The sequence below is a fragment of the Hesperophylax consimilis genome, chromosome 21 (assembly GCF_061612785.1).
Source record: "Hesperophylax consimilis isolate HC1 chromosome 21, BYU_Hcon_1.0, whole genome shotgun sequence".
Classification (NCBI taxonomy): domain Eukaryota; kingdom Metazoa; phylum Arthropoda; class Insecta; order Trichoptera; family Limnephilidae; genus Hesperophylax; species Hesperophylax consimilis.
Window position 1 is genome coordinate 5,635,350 of NC_142856.1, and position 17,640 is coordinate 5,652,989.

At 36.6% G+C, this 17,640-nt stretch overlaps 1 protein-coding gene across 1 annotated transcript in view; it reads left to right on the forward strand.

Moving 5' to 3' along the window:
- Positions 1–11,487: 11,487 nt before the first annotated feature.
- LOC149413544 (guanylate cyclase soluble subunit beta-1-like) overlaps positions 11,488–17,640 on the forward strand; it is a 112,063-nt gene continuing 105,910 nt past the window's right edge. The window contains exon 1 of the mRNA XM_089644420.1: positions 11,488–11,919. Within this exon, the coding sequence (XP_089500546.1) occupies positions 11,488–11,919 (432 nt within the window). The remainder of the gene's footprint in view (positions 11,920–17,640) is intronic.

The window sequence follows — 17,640 nt, forward strand, 5'->3', positions numbered from 1 at the left end:
CAACAGTAACACCAATAACGTGTCTGAACACGACGTTTAGGATTTAGCGAGGAATTTTTGCATACGTGACACTCCCGATAAACTGATTTTCTCTTAGAATTTGAAGATGGTGGAACGTCCGAAGGAAAATGTCTGGCAGTTAGCCTCAGCGGATAATCGCCTACTCGATTTACCTTTTTTACTGACCCAGGAGCATGGTGTTTAGTAATAAGTTGCCTAATTACTTCCAAATGAAAATCAGTTAAGCTTACTTCTTTTTTTGTCTGTAACTTGTACATTGCGTGAGCATTTATTAAAATTACGTCAATTGCCCGAAAAGCAATTTTTTTGTACCACTTGATAGTTTTTCGAACACTTTGCACAAAAGTAATTAACATGTCCGACCTGTCAACACCTCCCATATTCTTATTATAATTTATTATACAATTGGGTTTCATTATCGGAACTTTGGTTTTCCAGCTGTTTTTGCCTGTTTCTTTCATTGACGCATTGTGCGATGTAGTCAGCATATGCACTTCCCTCTTGTCGTGCCATTTGATTGCAAGTAAGCACCCAGTTGTTTTGCATTCTACGTCGCCTTTTTTTACATTTCCAAATGTCGGCATATTTTTTCGGGTCTTTTTAACAGTACCACAGGCATTAGTTTTTTTGCTGTGCAAATAGCTGAATAGATAGGGGCTTGAATACCAGTTGTCTGTGTAAACTGTATGACCTTTCTGTAAGTAATCCGCTAGTAAAGAAACAACCACTTTCCCAGAAGTCAGTAGTTGCCGGGATATTTGTTCATCTATATTCGGTATTTCAATGTAAGTTTTAGCACCACAATAAATAACAAATTGTAAAACAAACCCAGTTTTACAATCACAAATAACAAAAAGTTTTATGCCGAATTTGTGCCTTTTCGCCGGAAGGTACTGCTTAATGCACAATCTGCCTTTGAATAAAACCAAGGACTCATCAATGCACAAATTCTCATACGGATAAAAATATTTTTTGAATTGAATGCATATCAAATCCACAAAATCTCTAACTTTATGGGTAGTATCACCTTTCTGTTGCTTTTTATTGTCTGAAAAATGGAGCATGCTTAGGATAGATAAATATCGATCTCTTGGCATTGTTTCTCCAAATATCGGTGATGAAATTAACCTGTCTACCGACCAATATTGATGGATTTTGCCTTTTTTACTTCTCGCCATAAGCATGGTCAAGGCAATGAAAACGTACATTTCATCAACATCAACATTTTTCCATCTGTGCAACTTAGAATTTGGAGCAAATGTTTTTTGAGATTTCACAGTATCAAAATATCGGTTTGTTTCGATTACAACACTGCTCACGACATCTGAATTAAAAAATAGCTCAAAATAATCAGCCTCACAACTCTCTTGGTTAAGTTCACAATCTCTTAATCCTGATTGTTGATTAAAACTATGCACATCTGGCTGAAAGTTAATGCCACATCCCCACGTTGGAGAGAAATTTGTAAAATTTATATTATTGGAGGGATCTTCATCTAAGCGTTCAAAATCTCCAACTTCACTATCTCCATTTTGTTCTGAAGCTTCCTCTAAGCTCTCCAAATGTTCAGGAATATAATCTTCATCATCACTCATCGAAAAATCAGAATCGCAATCTATCACAAAGTTTTCAATGACGTCTTCATTCATTTTAAGGATTAGAAATCAAATTTAAATAGTTACAACAAACACTCAAATATAGAAAACAATAAAATGATCTTAAATTCACAAATAATACGCACAATATAATAATAAATACGAACGAAACACTTCATAAAAGTAAATATTAACACAGAAACACTCCAAGAGTTATAAAAAAACGGTCACCCTAATATAACAATAAACAGTGTCCAGCAGAACGGCCAGAAACGCGACACTCACACGGCGAAAGGACAACTAAGACTGTATGCGTGCGCTGAAGATAAGAATCAAGTGAAGAGGGATACAACGTACTTAAAAGCTCTGTTAAAAAAAAACTATACGTAAAAAGGAGAATCTGTAAAAAAGGATGTGGTAGAAAATAAACAACTCAATGCAAAACATTTTTTACCTCAAAGTTTTACTGTTAAATTTACTAAATATTTAGCGATGAACATGACAAATGCTCAAAACTACACTAGTAGTGAGCCGTTCTCTAGGAGAACTTTTCTTCCACTACGATTGTAGTTGGCCGTCTCCTTGGGGTTAAGCGAAATCAGTCAAAAAATCTTCAAAAACATGCATTTCTGAAAAAATCTTTACTCTTATGGGCACAACTGCAAGACTTGGGTTCAGTCTTTAAATGGCAATTTTTTTGGCTCTATGGAACCAAATGGGCTGAAATTTCGGAATCTTTATAAGAATCAGGCAAAAAATCTGCAAGAACATGCATTTCTGAGAAAATCATCATTCTTATGGGCAATTTTTCAAGACTTGGGTTCGTATTTAGGTTTGGCATGTTTTCAGGCTCTATGGTACCAAATGCGTTGAAATTTTGGAATCTTGATAAGAATCATGGTCTCCAGCGAAATCAGTTCAAAAATCTCCAAAAACATGCATTTCTGGAAAAATCACCATTCTTACGGGCAATTTTGAAAGACTTGGGTTCAGACTTAGGTTCGGCATTTTTTCAGGCTCTATGGTACCAAATGCGTTGAAATTTTGGAATCTTTATAAGATTCATTGTCTACAGCGAAATCAGTCAAAAAATCTCCAAAATATTTAATTCTGAAAAAATCATCATTCTTATGGGCAATATTTCAAGATTTGGGTTCGGATTTAGGTTCGGCATGTTTTCAGGCTCTATTGTACCTAATGCGTTGAAATTTTGGAATCTTGATAAGAATAAGCGAAAACAGTGAAAAAATCTCCAAAAACATTTCTGGAAAAATCATCATTCTCACGCGCAATATTAAAAGACTTGGGTTCGGTCTTAGTTTCGGCATTTTTTCAGACTCTATGGTACAAAATGCGCTGAAATTTTGGAATCTCTATAAGAATCATTGTCTTTAGCGAAATCAGTCAAAAAATCTCCAAAAACATGCATTTCTAAAAAAAAATTCATTCTTATGGGCACTATTGCAAGATTTGGGTTCGAACTTTAAATTGAATTTTTTGAGGCTCTATGGTACCAAATGGGATGAAATTTTGGAATCTTTATAAGATTCATTGTCTTAAGCGAAATCAGTCAAAAAATCTCCCAAAACATGCAATTCTGAAAAATACTCATTCTTATGGACAATATTTCAATTCTTGGGTTCGGACATAGGTACTGCATTTTTTCCGGCTCTTTGATACCAAATGGGATGATATTTTGGAATCTTTATAAGATTCATTGTCTTAAGCGAAATCAGTCAAAAAATCTCCAATAACATGCATTTCTGAAAAAAATATTCATTTTGATGGGCAATATTTCAAGACTTGGGTTCGGACTTAGGTTCGGCATTTTTTCATGCTCTATGGCAGTGTTCCGCAAAGTGTGCTCCGCGGCACACTGGTGTGCCGTGGCCATTTCCAAGTGTGCCGCGAGTCCTGCGTCACTTCTCACAAAGTGCTCTGTAAATCGGTCTTTACTTTTCTGTGCGGCGCGGCGGCCGGAGGTGGCGTGGGTGGGACTCGATCGCTGCAAAGTGGCCGTGTGCTACGCCGCTACGCTACATTATCACGTGTGCTACACTACATAAGTGGGGTGCTATTGCTTCATTATCACGTGATTGCGCACGAGCTATCGGAGTACATTCGCGTTACAACATTACATAACGAATTACGACGGCGACGTTGTGCCCGCTTGTTTAGTAGTCATTCGTTAATGCTTGTGTTTGGTTGTGTCGTTGCAAACTTGATCGACTTTTTTTATTTCAAAAAAATATCCCATATTACGTGTATATAATGGATAAATTCGTTAAACGTACCGCAAGTTTGTCAATTGAAACTTATGATTCCTAAGAAGTAGCAGAGAATCGTGCCCAATCCCAAAATATCTTGTGTGTGGAGAAACTTTGGCTAATATTTCGATGGTGCCCAGTATACTTTCACGACATTTAACAACTAAACACCCATCGCTGGCTTTCAAAGATAAAGCCTTCTTTCAACATATGAAAGACCAGTCTAAGAAACAGGTCACTCTCATGATTTCGTCTTTCAATACATCAAGCAAAGGGCAAAAAGCAAGCTACCTAATCGCTTATATGCTTGTTTAATCGAAGAAACCTCATTCTCTCGCTTAAACTTTAATTTTACCTGTCTGCAAAGAAATTCTCAAAATTATGATTGGCCAAGAAGCCGCTAAGGAAATCGAAAAAATACCTGCGTCAGCAGATACGATCTCACGTCGCATTAATGAAATTTCCACCGACATTCAATCAACGTTAATTGAAAAATTAAGGCTAAGTGGAGTTTTCGCGCTACAAGTCGACGAGTCTACTGATATCAGTGGTCACGCGCATCTCATCACAAATGTGAGGTACACGGATGGATATGAAATAAAAGAGGAGTTTTTATTTTGTTTGCCACACCGGAGAAGAAATATTCAGAGTAACTAACCAGTACTTCAGTGAACATAATTTGGAATGGCGCAACTGCTTAAGCATTTGCACAGACGGAGCAGCAGCTATGACAGGAAAAATTAGGGGATTTATAACCAGGGCTTCTGAAAAAAATCCTTATATTAAAATTTACATTGCTTTTTACACAGAGAGGCACTGATGACGAAGTCTGATGAATTTTTGTCTGTCTTACAAGAAGTCGTCAAAATTGTCAATTACATCAAGTCGCGACCGCTTAACTCTCGTCTGTTTAATGCATTGTGTCAGGAAATGGGAGCAGATCATCAGTCACTTTCTTTTCATATAGAAGTACGATGGCTTTCTCGCGGAAAAGTGCTTTCTTGGATTTACGAGCTGAAAAATGAGACCCAGACATTTCTAGAAACCCAGAGTTCAGATTTTGCTTCTCTATTTCAAAAAGAAGAATGGGTAGCAAAACTTGCATATCTGGCGGACATATTCGCTCAATTAAATGAGCTGAACAAAAAAATGCAAGGGAGAAATTGTAAAATTTTAACGTCTTCGTACAAAATTGAAAGCTTTCGCGCTAAATTGGTGCTATGGATCAGCCACGCTACCAATGGTAGTAACGAAATGTTTCCAAATGTCATGGCTGCCGATTCAGAAAAAAAAGTGCAGGCTTTGGTAGTGAAACACTTGGAGCTGTTAGCACAAAAAATGAACTCATATTTTCCTATAAGTGTGACCTGCAATCTGTGGACTGGGTAAGAAATCCATTTTTGGAAAGCGTTTCACTTGGACATTTACCAATAAACCAGCAGTAAGAATTCATGGAGCTTAAAACTGATCGGACACTAAAATTAAAATTTTCTGAAACAGAGTTAGCACATTTTTGGCTCCACGTAAAAAATGAGTATCCACTGCTGTCAAAGCGAGCTATTGCAATTCTATTACCATTTGCCACGACCTATTTATGCAAATTGGGGTTTTCAACTCTCACAAAGATAAAGTCAAAAAAAGAGAGCGCCTGAGAACGATCGACGAAGAGATGCGAACAGCGTTATTAACGATTGTTCCAAATTTTGATCGTCTGTGTTCAGTTAAACAGGCTCACATTCCGCATTAAACATCTTTTCATGTTATATTGATTTTAATAGTAAATATTAATAAAATATTGTTTTTGGTAAATTTTGGTTCGGAGTGGCCACGCTTATTACGAATAATTTTTAGAAAAAAACTTTAGATATGCCGTAATTACTATGAAAGGAAACTTTTTGACTCGGTGGCGGCGGAAAAAGATGCATTTCAATTATCAATTGCGTAAAATTAAAATTCACTTTCGCGAACTGTCACCGATTCGGTGACAGTTCGCGGTCATTCTGTCACTGTGATGTGATAAATATCAATCATAATTACACAAACCCGGCTAGACAAACCCTGCTTTGCCAAACAAACCATTCAAAACCTGGGATGTTTTTTTTAATTATGATGACATGCTGCTTTCGTAGTTTAACCTCAAAGTTCGCCGTTATTCGTAATAAGCCTAGCCAATCCTATCCATAATTTACCTTGTTTTTTTTTCTTTGGTGTACCGTTAATATTTCTTGATTAGTTAGGTGTACCGTAAACATAAAAAGTTTGCGGAATACTGCCATAGAGCCTGAAAAAATGCCAAGCCTAAGTCCGAACCCAAGTCTTGCAATAGTGCCCGTAAGAATGATGATTATTCCAGAAATGCATATTTTTGGAGATTTTTTGACTGATTTCGCTTAAGACCATGATTCTTATCAAGATTTCAAAATTTCAACGCATTTGGTATAGAGCCTGAAAAAATGCCGAATCTAAGTCCGAACCCAAGTCTTGAAATATTGCCAATAAGAATGATGATTTTTTCAGAAATGCATGTTTTTGAGATTTTTTGACTGATTTCGCTTAAGACAATGAATCTTATAAAGATTCCAAAATTTCAGCCCATTTGTTACCATAGAGCATGAAACAATGCCTTTTTAAGTCCGAACCCAAGTTTTTCAATAGTGCCCGTAAGAAAAGGATTTTTTCAGAAATGCAACTTTTTGGAGCTTTATTGACTCATTTCTCTTAAGACCATGATTCTTATCAATATTCAAATTTCAACGCATTTGGTACCATAGAGCCTGAAATAATGCCTTTTAAAGTCTGAACCCAAGTTTTGCAATAGTGCCCGTTAGAATGATGATTTTTTCAGAAATGCATGTTTTTGGAGATTTTTTGGCAGATTTCGCTTTGTTTTCGTACGATTCCTAAATTTCACGCTTGTTTGTTTGTTTCCAAATTGTACGCTTACTACGGGCCCTTAAAAATTTTTTTTTGCTCGAAAAGTGACTTATGACGATATCATTATTACGCATTTATAAATCAGGATAGATACTTCACAAAATTAATATACCTTTGATATTTCTTCAATAAGAGAAACGCAACTTCTAAATATTACATCCCCGGTGTTCAAATTAACGTTGTAGTAAAAAAAATCATTTCATTTTATTCATATTGTTTAAAGAGGCAAGTATGGTTAAAAAATAACTACTTTTGCCCTCTATCTAGCAATTTTTAAGATATTAGGTTTGAATCTCTGCTGAACCCTTGTCGCCTATTCATATTTTTCTTATTATATGATTAAGCAGTTTTCTCGATTGGTAAGATATAATACGTCTCAGCACTTACTGTAATAAACACGGGCTTCTGTCAATGCCTTTATCAAGGCTTCAGTTTAATTCATTTATTATATGTATAGAAAGCTTCTTTAAGAATTACTTCTTATATTTTGGTACCTACGTGGAACACAGCAGTTCTCTTCAGAACTAGCGGGGGACCACGATCCGTCCTTTTAACTGCTTAGATATTAAAAAGTCACCATGTCAATTGTTCCATTGTAAATAAACTCAACTGAATATTTAGTGTGTGACCTGAAAACCTTAAACATAAATTAACATGTGTTAAAAAATCGAGAAATCCCCATACAGCAATAATTAGAGGTAGATGCTGCGTACTAATATTATGTTTTTTTCATTAATCTCTTTCAGCCAGATTTTTATTTGTGATTTGTAACCATTCAAATTTTCAATTTGCTTCATATCAGGGGAAAAGATATTGTAGAGTTTTGTCGCAAAAAAACTATATTTTTTTGCCCAAATTAGGTTGTATATTGCCCAAGTTAGGTTGACCTGGAATATTATTTATATCATTGTGATTTGACCTTGTCTGATGAATACACGGTATTGTAGAGGATTCAGTATTTTTGAATAGTTTGCACTACACAAATAACACCCTAAATACACGGTTTTATTAAAAGTATTTGGAATAATTAGTCAGTTCATAATACAGACCCTTTACGTATAAGTTAACAAATGTATGATTTAAGATTTTCAGAGCCAAAAGTAATATAGTTTTTAATTAATGGGGGTATTATGCTGTGTTGCTCTTCTTGCTTCTTTAAAAACGTTTCGTTCAGCGTTATCTTCAGATCAAACGATTGTATGCTAATCTACGCTTAAGAAGGAGCACGTCATAATACCCCAAAAACTAATCACAATAAGGAACGATAATGATTCCCTTTTAAATTGTATCTGTACATCAATCTACTGTGTACTACTGTTTACATTTCAATTTTCTTTCATGATAACAAAGGATGTCATTTTGCAACATTCTGTCATTCCTTGACAACAATGGAATCTTTGTACCCGATCAATTAAATAATTTAACTTTGTTTACTTTTGCTCATGAACAACAATATATAATTATTATTAAGTTATGGTTAACTGCCACACATTATAAAATTAATATTTCAACTAGTTCGTTCAACGATTTACACAGTAATCTCATGTTTTTAATCTTTTTTTTTCACATTAAACAAATCAATAACATTTTTTTTTCAAAGTTAATCTAACTGCAGTAATTACACATTGTCACGCATTTAAACAATTCTTTGAAACAAGTGGTTTTAAAGGGTTATTCGTGACGTTTCGTAACACGCACACATACCGTTAAGGGGAGGTTAATTTCACACACGATGTTGTGTAACTAAATGTTAAACCCCGCATTCCGAATGTCTCTCGATTTATAACATATTTCTCTTTAACACTTTAATTTTTAAGGTACTAAAAAAATATATGTAATTTTTTAAGATAATATCTATACATTTGAAAATCTGAAAAGGTAATTACATGAAATTATCTAAAAAAAGTTTCGAAATTTATTAAAAACACTTTTTTCTGTTATTTAATGTGTAATAGGAATGAAAATTTCACATTGTATCTTTAAATGTAACTTAATCATTTTTTGAAAGATTTCTCTGCTCTATTTGAACTTGTTGTGTTTTATTAATTATTTTTACCATTTTCGCTTAATTATCATTTTTTTATATTAGCGCGCTCCCTCTAATATTCGCATTTATATATCTTCCTTTAAAACCTTCTTCTTCTTCTTGTTGAACGCTTACTACGGAGTTTTGTACAATGTACATGTACCGTTTGCTTTTTCGTCTTGGTGAGGACGGTCTGAATATATTTTTAATATTTATGTCGGGGCCTACTGCACGCCATCTGACTTACTCATAATAGATAATACGGAGGGATAAGAACGAGTTAATAGAAAACGTTGCTCGTATGCACACATTGCACACTGCGTATACCGGCGGTAATATGGCAGTATTAGTAGTTCACAGATTTTTAAGCCGCCCGACCCACAGGAATAGAAACGTATTACGATCGTACTAAGACGGAGATGACGGACTTTAAAAATCTGGTTGATTTGACAATTATCATAGGATACGCAATAAAAATGTAAAAAACAAAAATACCTATTCGCAGAACTATAATATAATATACACTATATTCAAAACAAACCGGGTAAATGACATTAAAAATTTCATTTGAAGAATTGTGAAGTTAACAACAAAACGCGAAATGCGAAAATGACCGTGTTTTTGAGGTGTGGAATAAAGTAGTGCTAGTATAAAAAATCTTGCATGAATATTATTATAAGTAAAAAATTTAACCCGAGCAGTATACGGCCCTCTTCTTCGTATAGCTATACCAGCGCTTCATTAGGAAATCTTTATAAAGAAGACTGTTGTGTTTCCAGTCGGAAAAATAGAAACAGGTTGAGGGACGGGTAGGTGGGTCTGTTCTCTTAGCAATAAAATTCCCAGAAGTCAGCGGGGAAAAGGCAGCAGCAGGCGGCAGGTCCAGGAATGTTCATAGACGAAGAGATCCGATGTGCGACAGAGCGAGAAAGAGAGAGTTGAAAGGCCAAAGCACGCGTTATGCGCTTACAAAAGCTTCATAGCCTGTCCACGGAAAACTAAAGGGTGGACCAGCGGTGAAGCCGCTTGCCTGTAGGCCTCTCAGTTTCCGAATCTCCTGTAGGCTATAGCATTGCCTGGCGTTCCTTGTCTATCGTTGGCACACAAAAACTGTCATATAATTACACCACAAAATACAGGATTTTATATATTGCGGTCACTGAAGGCCGCTCTGTTCTATGTTGACAAGCGGCCGTCTCCTCTTGAGTAAGGTTTTACAAGGTTCTCCTTGTTTCCATAGAGGAATGTTGAGGAACTCCTGAAAATGGCCTTAACCGACACCCTTTCACTCCTTATACAACACAAACAGACAAATCATGTATATACGACAAGGATAAGATGCAATTTTGTAGGGTTTGTGGGACTACTTTAACTCATCCCACATATGATAACACTAAAATAATTACTCCCGCCGCCTGAAGCCCCGGAGGAGCTAGGTGCGGACGGGAAGACGACTCTCCGTCATTCTAGTTTCAACTTTCGACCAGACCACCACTCTCCACTACCACCGTCTCTGCGTTCGCATAACTTGTAAAATCATTCTCGCAAATAAATTCAACAAAGATCGCAGACCTTTATCTTTCAATCATCCGAATTCCTTGAACACAGATTTACGATACCGGCAGCCATCGTAAATTACACTCCACACATCGCTATCATACTGGCGACTCCACGCTGCCATAGGTTTTTAATAAACAGTTTTTTTCCCTATACAAAAACGGAGAACTTCCATTGGCGGGCTGTTTCACAAAATAATTTGAACAATTTAACAATGTTTAATACTTGTGAAAGTTCTGTTATTATTCCACTATGGGCCGATAATATTATTTAGTGGACACGGTAGGTCGAACGTTGAAGCTGGAATCCTGGACAATAGAGTAAGTAACTTCCAATCTCATTACTTTCAATCTCATTTTCAACATTTTCAAGTCCAGTACATTTATTAGAGTCTGATTGTCGAATCATAAAGCACATTCAAAAAAAAAAACATTATTGTCCCACCAATTCTAATACATAAGTATATCAAATATACCCACTAATCTGAACCAAAAAAACTCGTATATTCGAATAGTATAGTGCCAAAAAATCTCAATTTCAGTGAAACACCGCACCAGCAGCTGCAGACCAAGCATCAAATTCACCGCAGAACGCAACAATCTCTGCAGACCAACATCAATTTCATCGCAGATCAAGGATCTACTGGATTTACTACGCAGGCAGAACTCCAGTTCCGGACCTCGTAACGTCCATCACAAATCAATGCCCAGTAATTAACACCAAGTAACGAACCATAATTAATCCTACATACAGTGATTTTACAGCAAAATTTCCGAAAACGAACATTCTAAAATAACTTTTTTTTAAAAAAATTGTTTGCAAGTGTACAATATTGTTACATGTCTATTAAATTAAATGACCAGACAAGTTGAACTCGTCACAGTACATTCACATTATTTACATTGTATGCACTCTAGATTAAGGGATTTTTGAAATTTTCGGATACCATCAATCTAACATTTTTGAATTTTTAAAATTTTTTTCAAAATCTAAATTTACTGTCGTCATTGCTTTTGTTTCCTTGCTTTTTTACACATACATCTGCCTATTTTATACTGCCTATTGCTTGCCATATTATCAACACATAATGTCATTCGAGAATAACCAGACATTGAACGAAATCCACGGTAATAATTCCACCATGGACACAACAATAAACTCTGTCTCGGTTAAACTACCCGCGTGCTGGCGCGACAACATTGCACTTTGGTTCGCACAAGCTGAAAGCCAATTTTCTAACTCAAGACTAAAGGATGACCTCACCAAGTACAACATTATTGTTGCCGCTTTGGATATGGAGACTCTCAGGACCATAAGCGACATCGTCATCAATCCTCCTGCAGCAGACAAGTACACTCATCTCAAATCAGCACTCATCGAGAGATTACAAGATTCTGAAGAAAAGCGACTCACTCGTCTTCTAACCGGACTACAGCTCGAGGACAGGAAGCCTTCTGGACTGTTTCGACTCATCCATGAACTCGCTGGTCCCGGGCTATCGGAGAGCCCAATCTTACGCGTACTTTGGCTGCAAAGACTCCCGCAACACATTCAGGCCATACTTACCGCACTACCTGACGACAATCTGTTACAACTAGCATCTGCAGCAGATAAAATCTCGGAAGTTTATCAAAAATCTGAATGTGAAACTATGGACAATAAACAGTATAATGGCATCCCGAACTCGAATCCAAACATCAGTGCTATATTACAAAATTTACAAGAACAAATTTTGGCACTCACTCTAGAAGTCAGTCGACTTAAAACAACTCGGAGAGATGATCATGGACAGGCAAACATTAATTTCGAAAACCGAAATCCCAGCACCCGCCGCGAATGGCGTCATCCATCGACATCATACCCAAATTCCGCGCACCGACCTTGTTCCAGGTCACGCGGTAGCCAGTTAAACACCAATAACACTGCACACGCCTACTGCAGTTACCACGCAAAATTCGGTAACAAATCACATAATTGCATTAAACCATGTAATTTTATTAATAACAAGTCGGAAAACGACAATGCCCCACCACATTATACAGTGCCAGTGGGAAACATATAAAAACATACGGTACAAAAACCATAAACCATAAAGGAGCAGACTTCTTACACTTCTTCAACTTAAGCGTCAACAATTTGAGAGAAACGCAAATAACAACCCGCGCAGCTTCATCGCGCGAAGGACAATATTCATGGACTCATCGGGACATCACTGTAGCGCCCTGGCCCCGGCCGTCGTACCAGGCCAGCGCTACATCGGATCTTAACGCCCTGGCTCCTGCAATCGGACCAGCGCTTCATCCAAGCACCACGACCACCACGAAGATACGCGACATCCTCACTGGTCTAAACACCTCCCGCTCAACCGCCTACAAGGTCCACCGTACCTTCGGCCTCCTGTCAGCACCGGAGTGAAGAACCACGTTCTTCCCCAGCGCCTGACCATCATCGAGTCCGGTCAACAGCGTCCGACGTCGACCCACCGGCTCACGCACGACCAGCAAACCACCGCCCGCATCCGGGGAATTTAATATCCGTCACACATCATCTCTCAACACGACTACCGCATTTCACCCTTAAGCTAAATGACCAAGTTGAAATCTGCATTCTTTCAAAGCACAGAAGAAATTCCATCAAGAGGAACCGTCACACAGCCTCCAATAACAAAAATGACAACTCGATCCGGAAGACATGTTCATTTCCCGGACAGATATCAAGCGCAGTAATAATTTGGCAATACCACAATTAAGGCACAGTAATTAGCAAAAAAAAACAAACCAAAAACCTTATATTGACGTATCCATAAATTGCATAAATTATTTGTAACTATCATATCGCAAATGTCAGCCAATTTAATAAATTACTGTTACTAAAACAAACAAAAAAAAACAATATAAAATTTACAATCAATAATACGCATATATAAGCATCCTACAATAAAATCTTTATTATGTAAATATTCACAATACTACGTACTCTGTCAAAAGTGCATTAATAAAAACAACAATAGAACTGTCATAACAAGCTATTTTAAATCATTGTAAACAATTATAGTATATACAGGTAGCTCGGTACTACGCTAAGTACATTGCGACTAGCGCTCGCCGTTCATCAATAATTATGTTTACCTGTATATCATTTATGTTACCTACTTACTACGGCGAATAAAAATTCGTACGGCCACTCATAGGTACACAGGTATTTTGCAGCGGCGGCATTGAGCCACTATTATTATTACTTACCATTGTATTATTACTTCCCTGTCGCTAACCGAGCGCAATATTATCACAACATTATGTACCTTACATTATAAATGGACTTGTGTTTTTGTAAATTATTATTGACATTGTAAAATATTCATTGTTGTAATTATGTACTATTATGTATGTCTTTGTATCGCGTAGAGACGCTGGTGGGGAGGCATGTGGGACTACTTTAACTCATCCCACATATGATAACACTAAAATAATTACTCCGCCGCCTGAAGCCCCGGAGGAGCTAGGTGCGGACGGGAAGACGACTCTCCGTCATTCTAGTTTCAACTTTCGACCAGACCAAAACTCTCCACTACCACCGTCTCTGCGTTCGCATAACTTGTAAAATCACTCTCGCAAATAAATTCAACAAAGATCGCAGACCTTTTTTTTTTTTTTTTTGTATTAGGCAATTCACCCTAAAGAGAGTGCTTTGTGCCGATTGGGTTAAGATATATGGTTAAACTGATGTGAATTATCTATAAGGGGACTGGACATATCATATATTAAAGTCATTCAAATCTATAAACTTATAAAGAATAGAATATACGCGAGAGTTGTTGAGAGACAGCAAATATGGAATACTAAGGGGAGACTGGTGGGTGATTTTAATAAGCAATCGATACATGCCTTTGAAAGAAGAATGGTTTTTACAATTGAAGAAGACATGGTCAAGAGTCTCATCCTCCACACCACACTGGCATAATGAACTTTCGAGCACCCGAATTTTAAACAAATGAGTTGCAATAGAGCAGTGGCCAATTCTCATTCTCGAGATACAGGAAATAAATCTTTTGGACTTTTTTTTGCCGTGGAACCAGGGTTTACTTGGAATATGATTTTGTATTCCAGCATAGAAAGATCCAGTTTGAGTTTTCGTGACTGTCCAATTTTCTTCCCAGGAACGAGACATGTTGGATTTAAGAATAGAGAAGACGTCAGAGACAGGAATTTTAAAATCTAAAGGAATAGAACCAGATACAGTTCCAAGTTTAGCGAGAGAATCAGCTTTCTCGTTACCCTCAATTCCTAGATGGCCAGGCACCCAAACCAGTATTGTCTCAAACATAGATTCGTTTAAAGAATCGAGGATTTTTTTAATATTACAAATAACATAGTCTTCTGGACATCGAACGATATTAGAGGAAATTTTTAATACTGCACTTAGAGAGTCAGTACACACTAAGGCTCGACGAATATTGAGGAGTTGGATTTGAATTAAAGCTTGTTCAATTGCGAAGCATTCTGCAGTAAATATGGAAATTTCTTTAGGCAATTTATAAGACAGATTAACATTGAATTCAGGAATATATACCGATGCGCCGCATTCTTTGTGGTCGGATTTGGAACCATCTGTGTATATGAGGGAAAATCCAGGAAACTTTGAAAATATAAAGTTTTTAAAATGTTCTTCAACATTTTGAAAGTTATTAGCTGATGATAAAATGTTCGTCCGGAAGTCAGAAATTATTACGTTTGGGATAAAATTAATAGCATTAAACGGGGTACTGTAAATAGGAAGGATTGGATCATCTTGTAGATTTTGAAGGTAAGAAGACAGATATTTAAATGATAGAAAACTTTTTAATAAGAGAGGGAATCGATCTCTATCTATTACCCTCCTTCTGCTATTTAAATTACTTAACAAACGATCGAGACTCTGTTCCAATGGGTGACGCGATAAAGATAACGCTTTGAAGATATATCTATCCGCGAGGTATTGTCTTCTCAAAAACAAGGGAGGATCTACACATTCTATCTGAAGAGCATTAATTGGAGAAGATTTCATTGCCCCAATAATCATTCTAAGCCCTTTTGATTGGATTCTTTCAAGTTTTTTATCCAGATATTTAGGAAGTGGGTCGAAAAGAAATGTGCCATAATCCAAGTGACTTCGAACGAGGGAATTATACATTAGTTTAAGAGTAGTAGGATGGGATCCCCACCATACTCTGGAAACAGCTCGCATCATATTAAGCCCCTTTTCACACTTAGCAGAAACGTTCTGAATATGCGGGAGCCAGGAAAGCTTATGGTCCAAAAGCAGGCCAAGAAATTTTATTTGCTTAACGATTTGAAGGGGGAAATTATCAAAAGAGACTGTAAAGTTAGGCAGTTTTCTTTTGCGAGTAAAAGCCACTACCTTGGTTTTAGAGGTAGCTAAATTCATTCCATTTGTCAACATCCAAACTTTAATATTATGTAAAGCCAAATTTAATTCCTTCGCAGCATGCGATAAATTTTTGTGAAATAAATATATGAGAAAATCGTCCGCAAAATAAAGTCGCTTAATAGACGAAGGGATTACAATGTCTAAATCACTCATATAAATATTAAATAATAATGGACTGATTACAGACCCCTGGGGTAGCCCTTTCCAAAGTTTGCGCTTCAATATGTTTGAGGAAGAGTGGATAATAATGGTTCTGTCTGTTAGCAAGTTGATAATAAATTGAACTAATTTTATGGGGATTTTTATTTTAATTAATTTTTCCTTCAAAACATCAATTAATACATCGTCGTAAGCTGAAGAAAGATCTAGAAATGTGGCCAATGTACAAGAGTTAAGGGATTGAGAAATACGGATATCTGTTGTTAACAAACTTAAATTATCCATAGTAGATTTCTTTTTACGAAAGCCGTATTGATTAGGAGGGATAATACTGTGATTTTCAACAAACCATTCTAATCTGTTCTTTATCAAATGTTCCACTACTTTAATTAAACACGACGAAAGAGCAATAGGACGATAGGATGAAACTTCGGACGGATTTTTCCCTGGTTTTAAAACCGGGAGGATTTTTTGAACTTTCCAGACATCCGGAATAAATCCTGTTTCAAACATGTTATTAATTAAGGATAAGAAATATTCAACCGACATGTCGGAGAATACTTTAAAGAAGCTATATAATATTCCATCAGGACCCGGAGAAGAGTCAGAAAGAGATTTGATTACTCGTTTTAGTTCACTAACTAAGAAAGGAGAGTCTAGCCAGTTAGAGTGAGATGGATATGAAATAAAAGAGGGCATTTCTTCACATCTGGCAACTGAAGGAGGGGCAATCTTATCAGCAAAACCCATAATAATTTCCTCCGGAATATGTTTGGTACGCTCCGGAGCATATGACGAACCGAATTTTTTTAAATTAGTCCAAACAGATGACTGGGGAGTTTCAGGAGACAAGTTTTCACAAAATTTTCGCCATCCAGACCGCTTTTTATTTTTCAAAATACGTTTAGTTTCTGATTGGACGCGTTTCACTGATAAGAAATTTTCAAAAGACATGCATTTGCGGTAAATGGAAACTGCTTCTTTTCTAGAGTTAACAGCACGAGTGCATTCTTCGTCCCACCACGGAGTCGAATGTTTAGTTTTAATGTTAACTTTACGCTTTGGAATGGATTTTTCTGCTGCTTTTATAACTATACTAGGAAATAATTCACATTGTGTTCTGATGTTCCCAAGAGAAGATTTTACAGAGTGAACAAGAGAGTCTAATACAGAAGAAAAAAATCTCCAGTTCGCATCTTTCGTTTTAAATTTAAAATTATTGTTAATTGTAAAGGAATGCGAGGTGGTTAGATAGTGAAAGAGGATTATAATAGGGAAATGATCACTGGAAAGGGGGTCTTTAAGTATGTTCCAAGAACATTTACGTATCACCGAAGATGAACAGAGAGATAAATCAACAACACTTTTCCTTTGTTGAGGGGGGGTGAATCGGGTTGGAGATCCGTCGTTTAAAATACATAAATTATGGGAATCAATAAAATCTAAAAGATTACGGCCAGAACGATTCGTTAATTCACTACCCCAAGAGGTAGAATGAGCGTTAAAGTCGCCCAGTAACATATACGGGGGACGGATCTGAGACATAAATGATGACCATTCGTTTTCATCAAAAATAGTGGAGGGAGGGACATATATTGATAGTATTGTAATATCACATACAACAGCTGCTACTATCTGAAAATTGTTGGAGAGA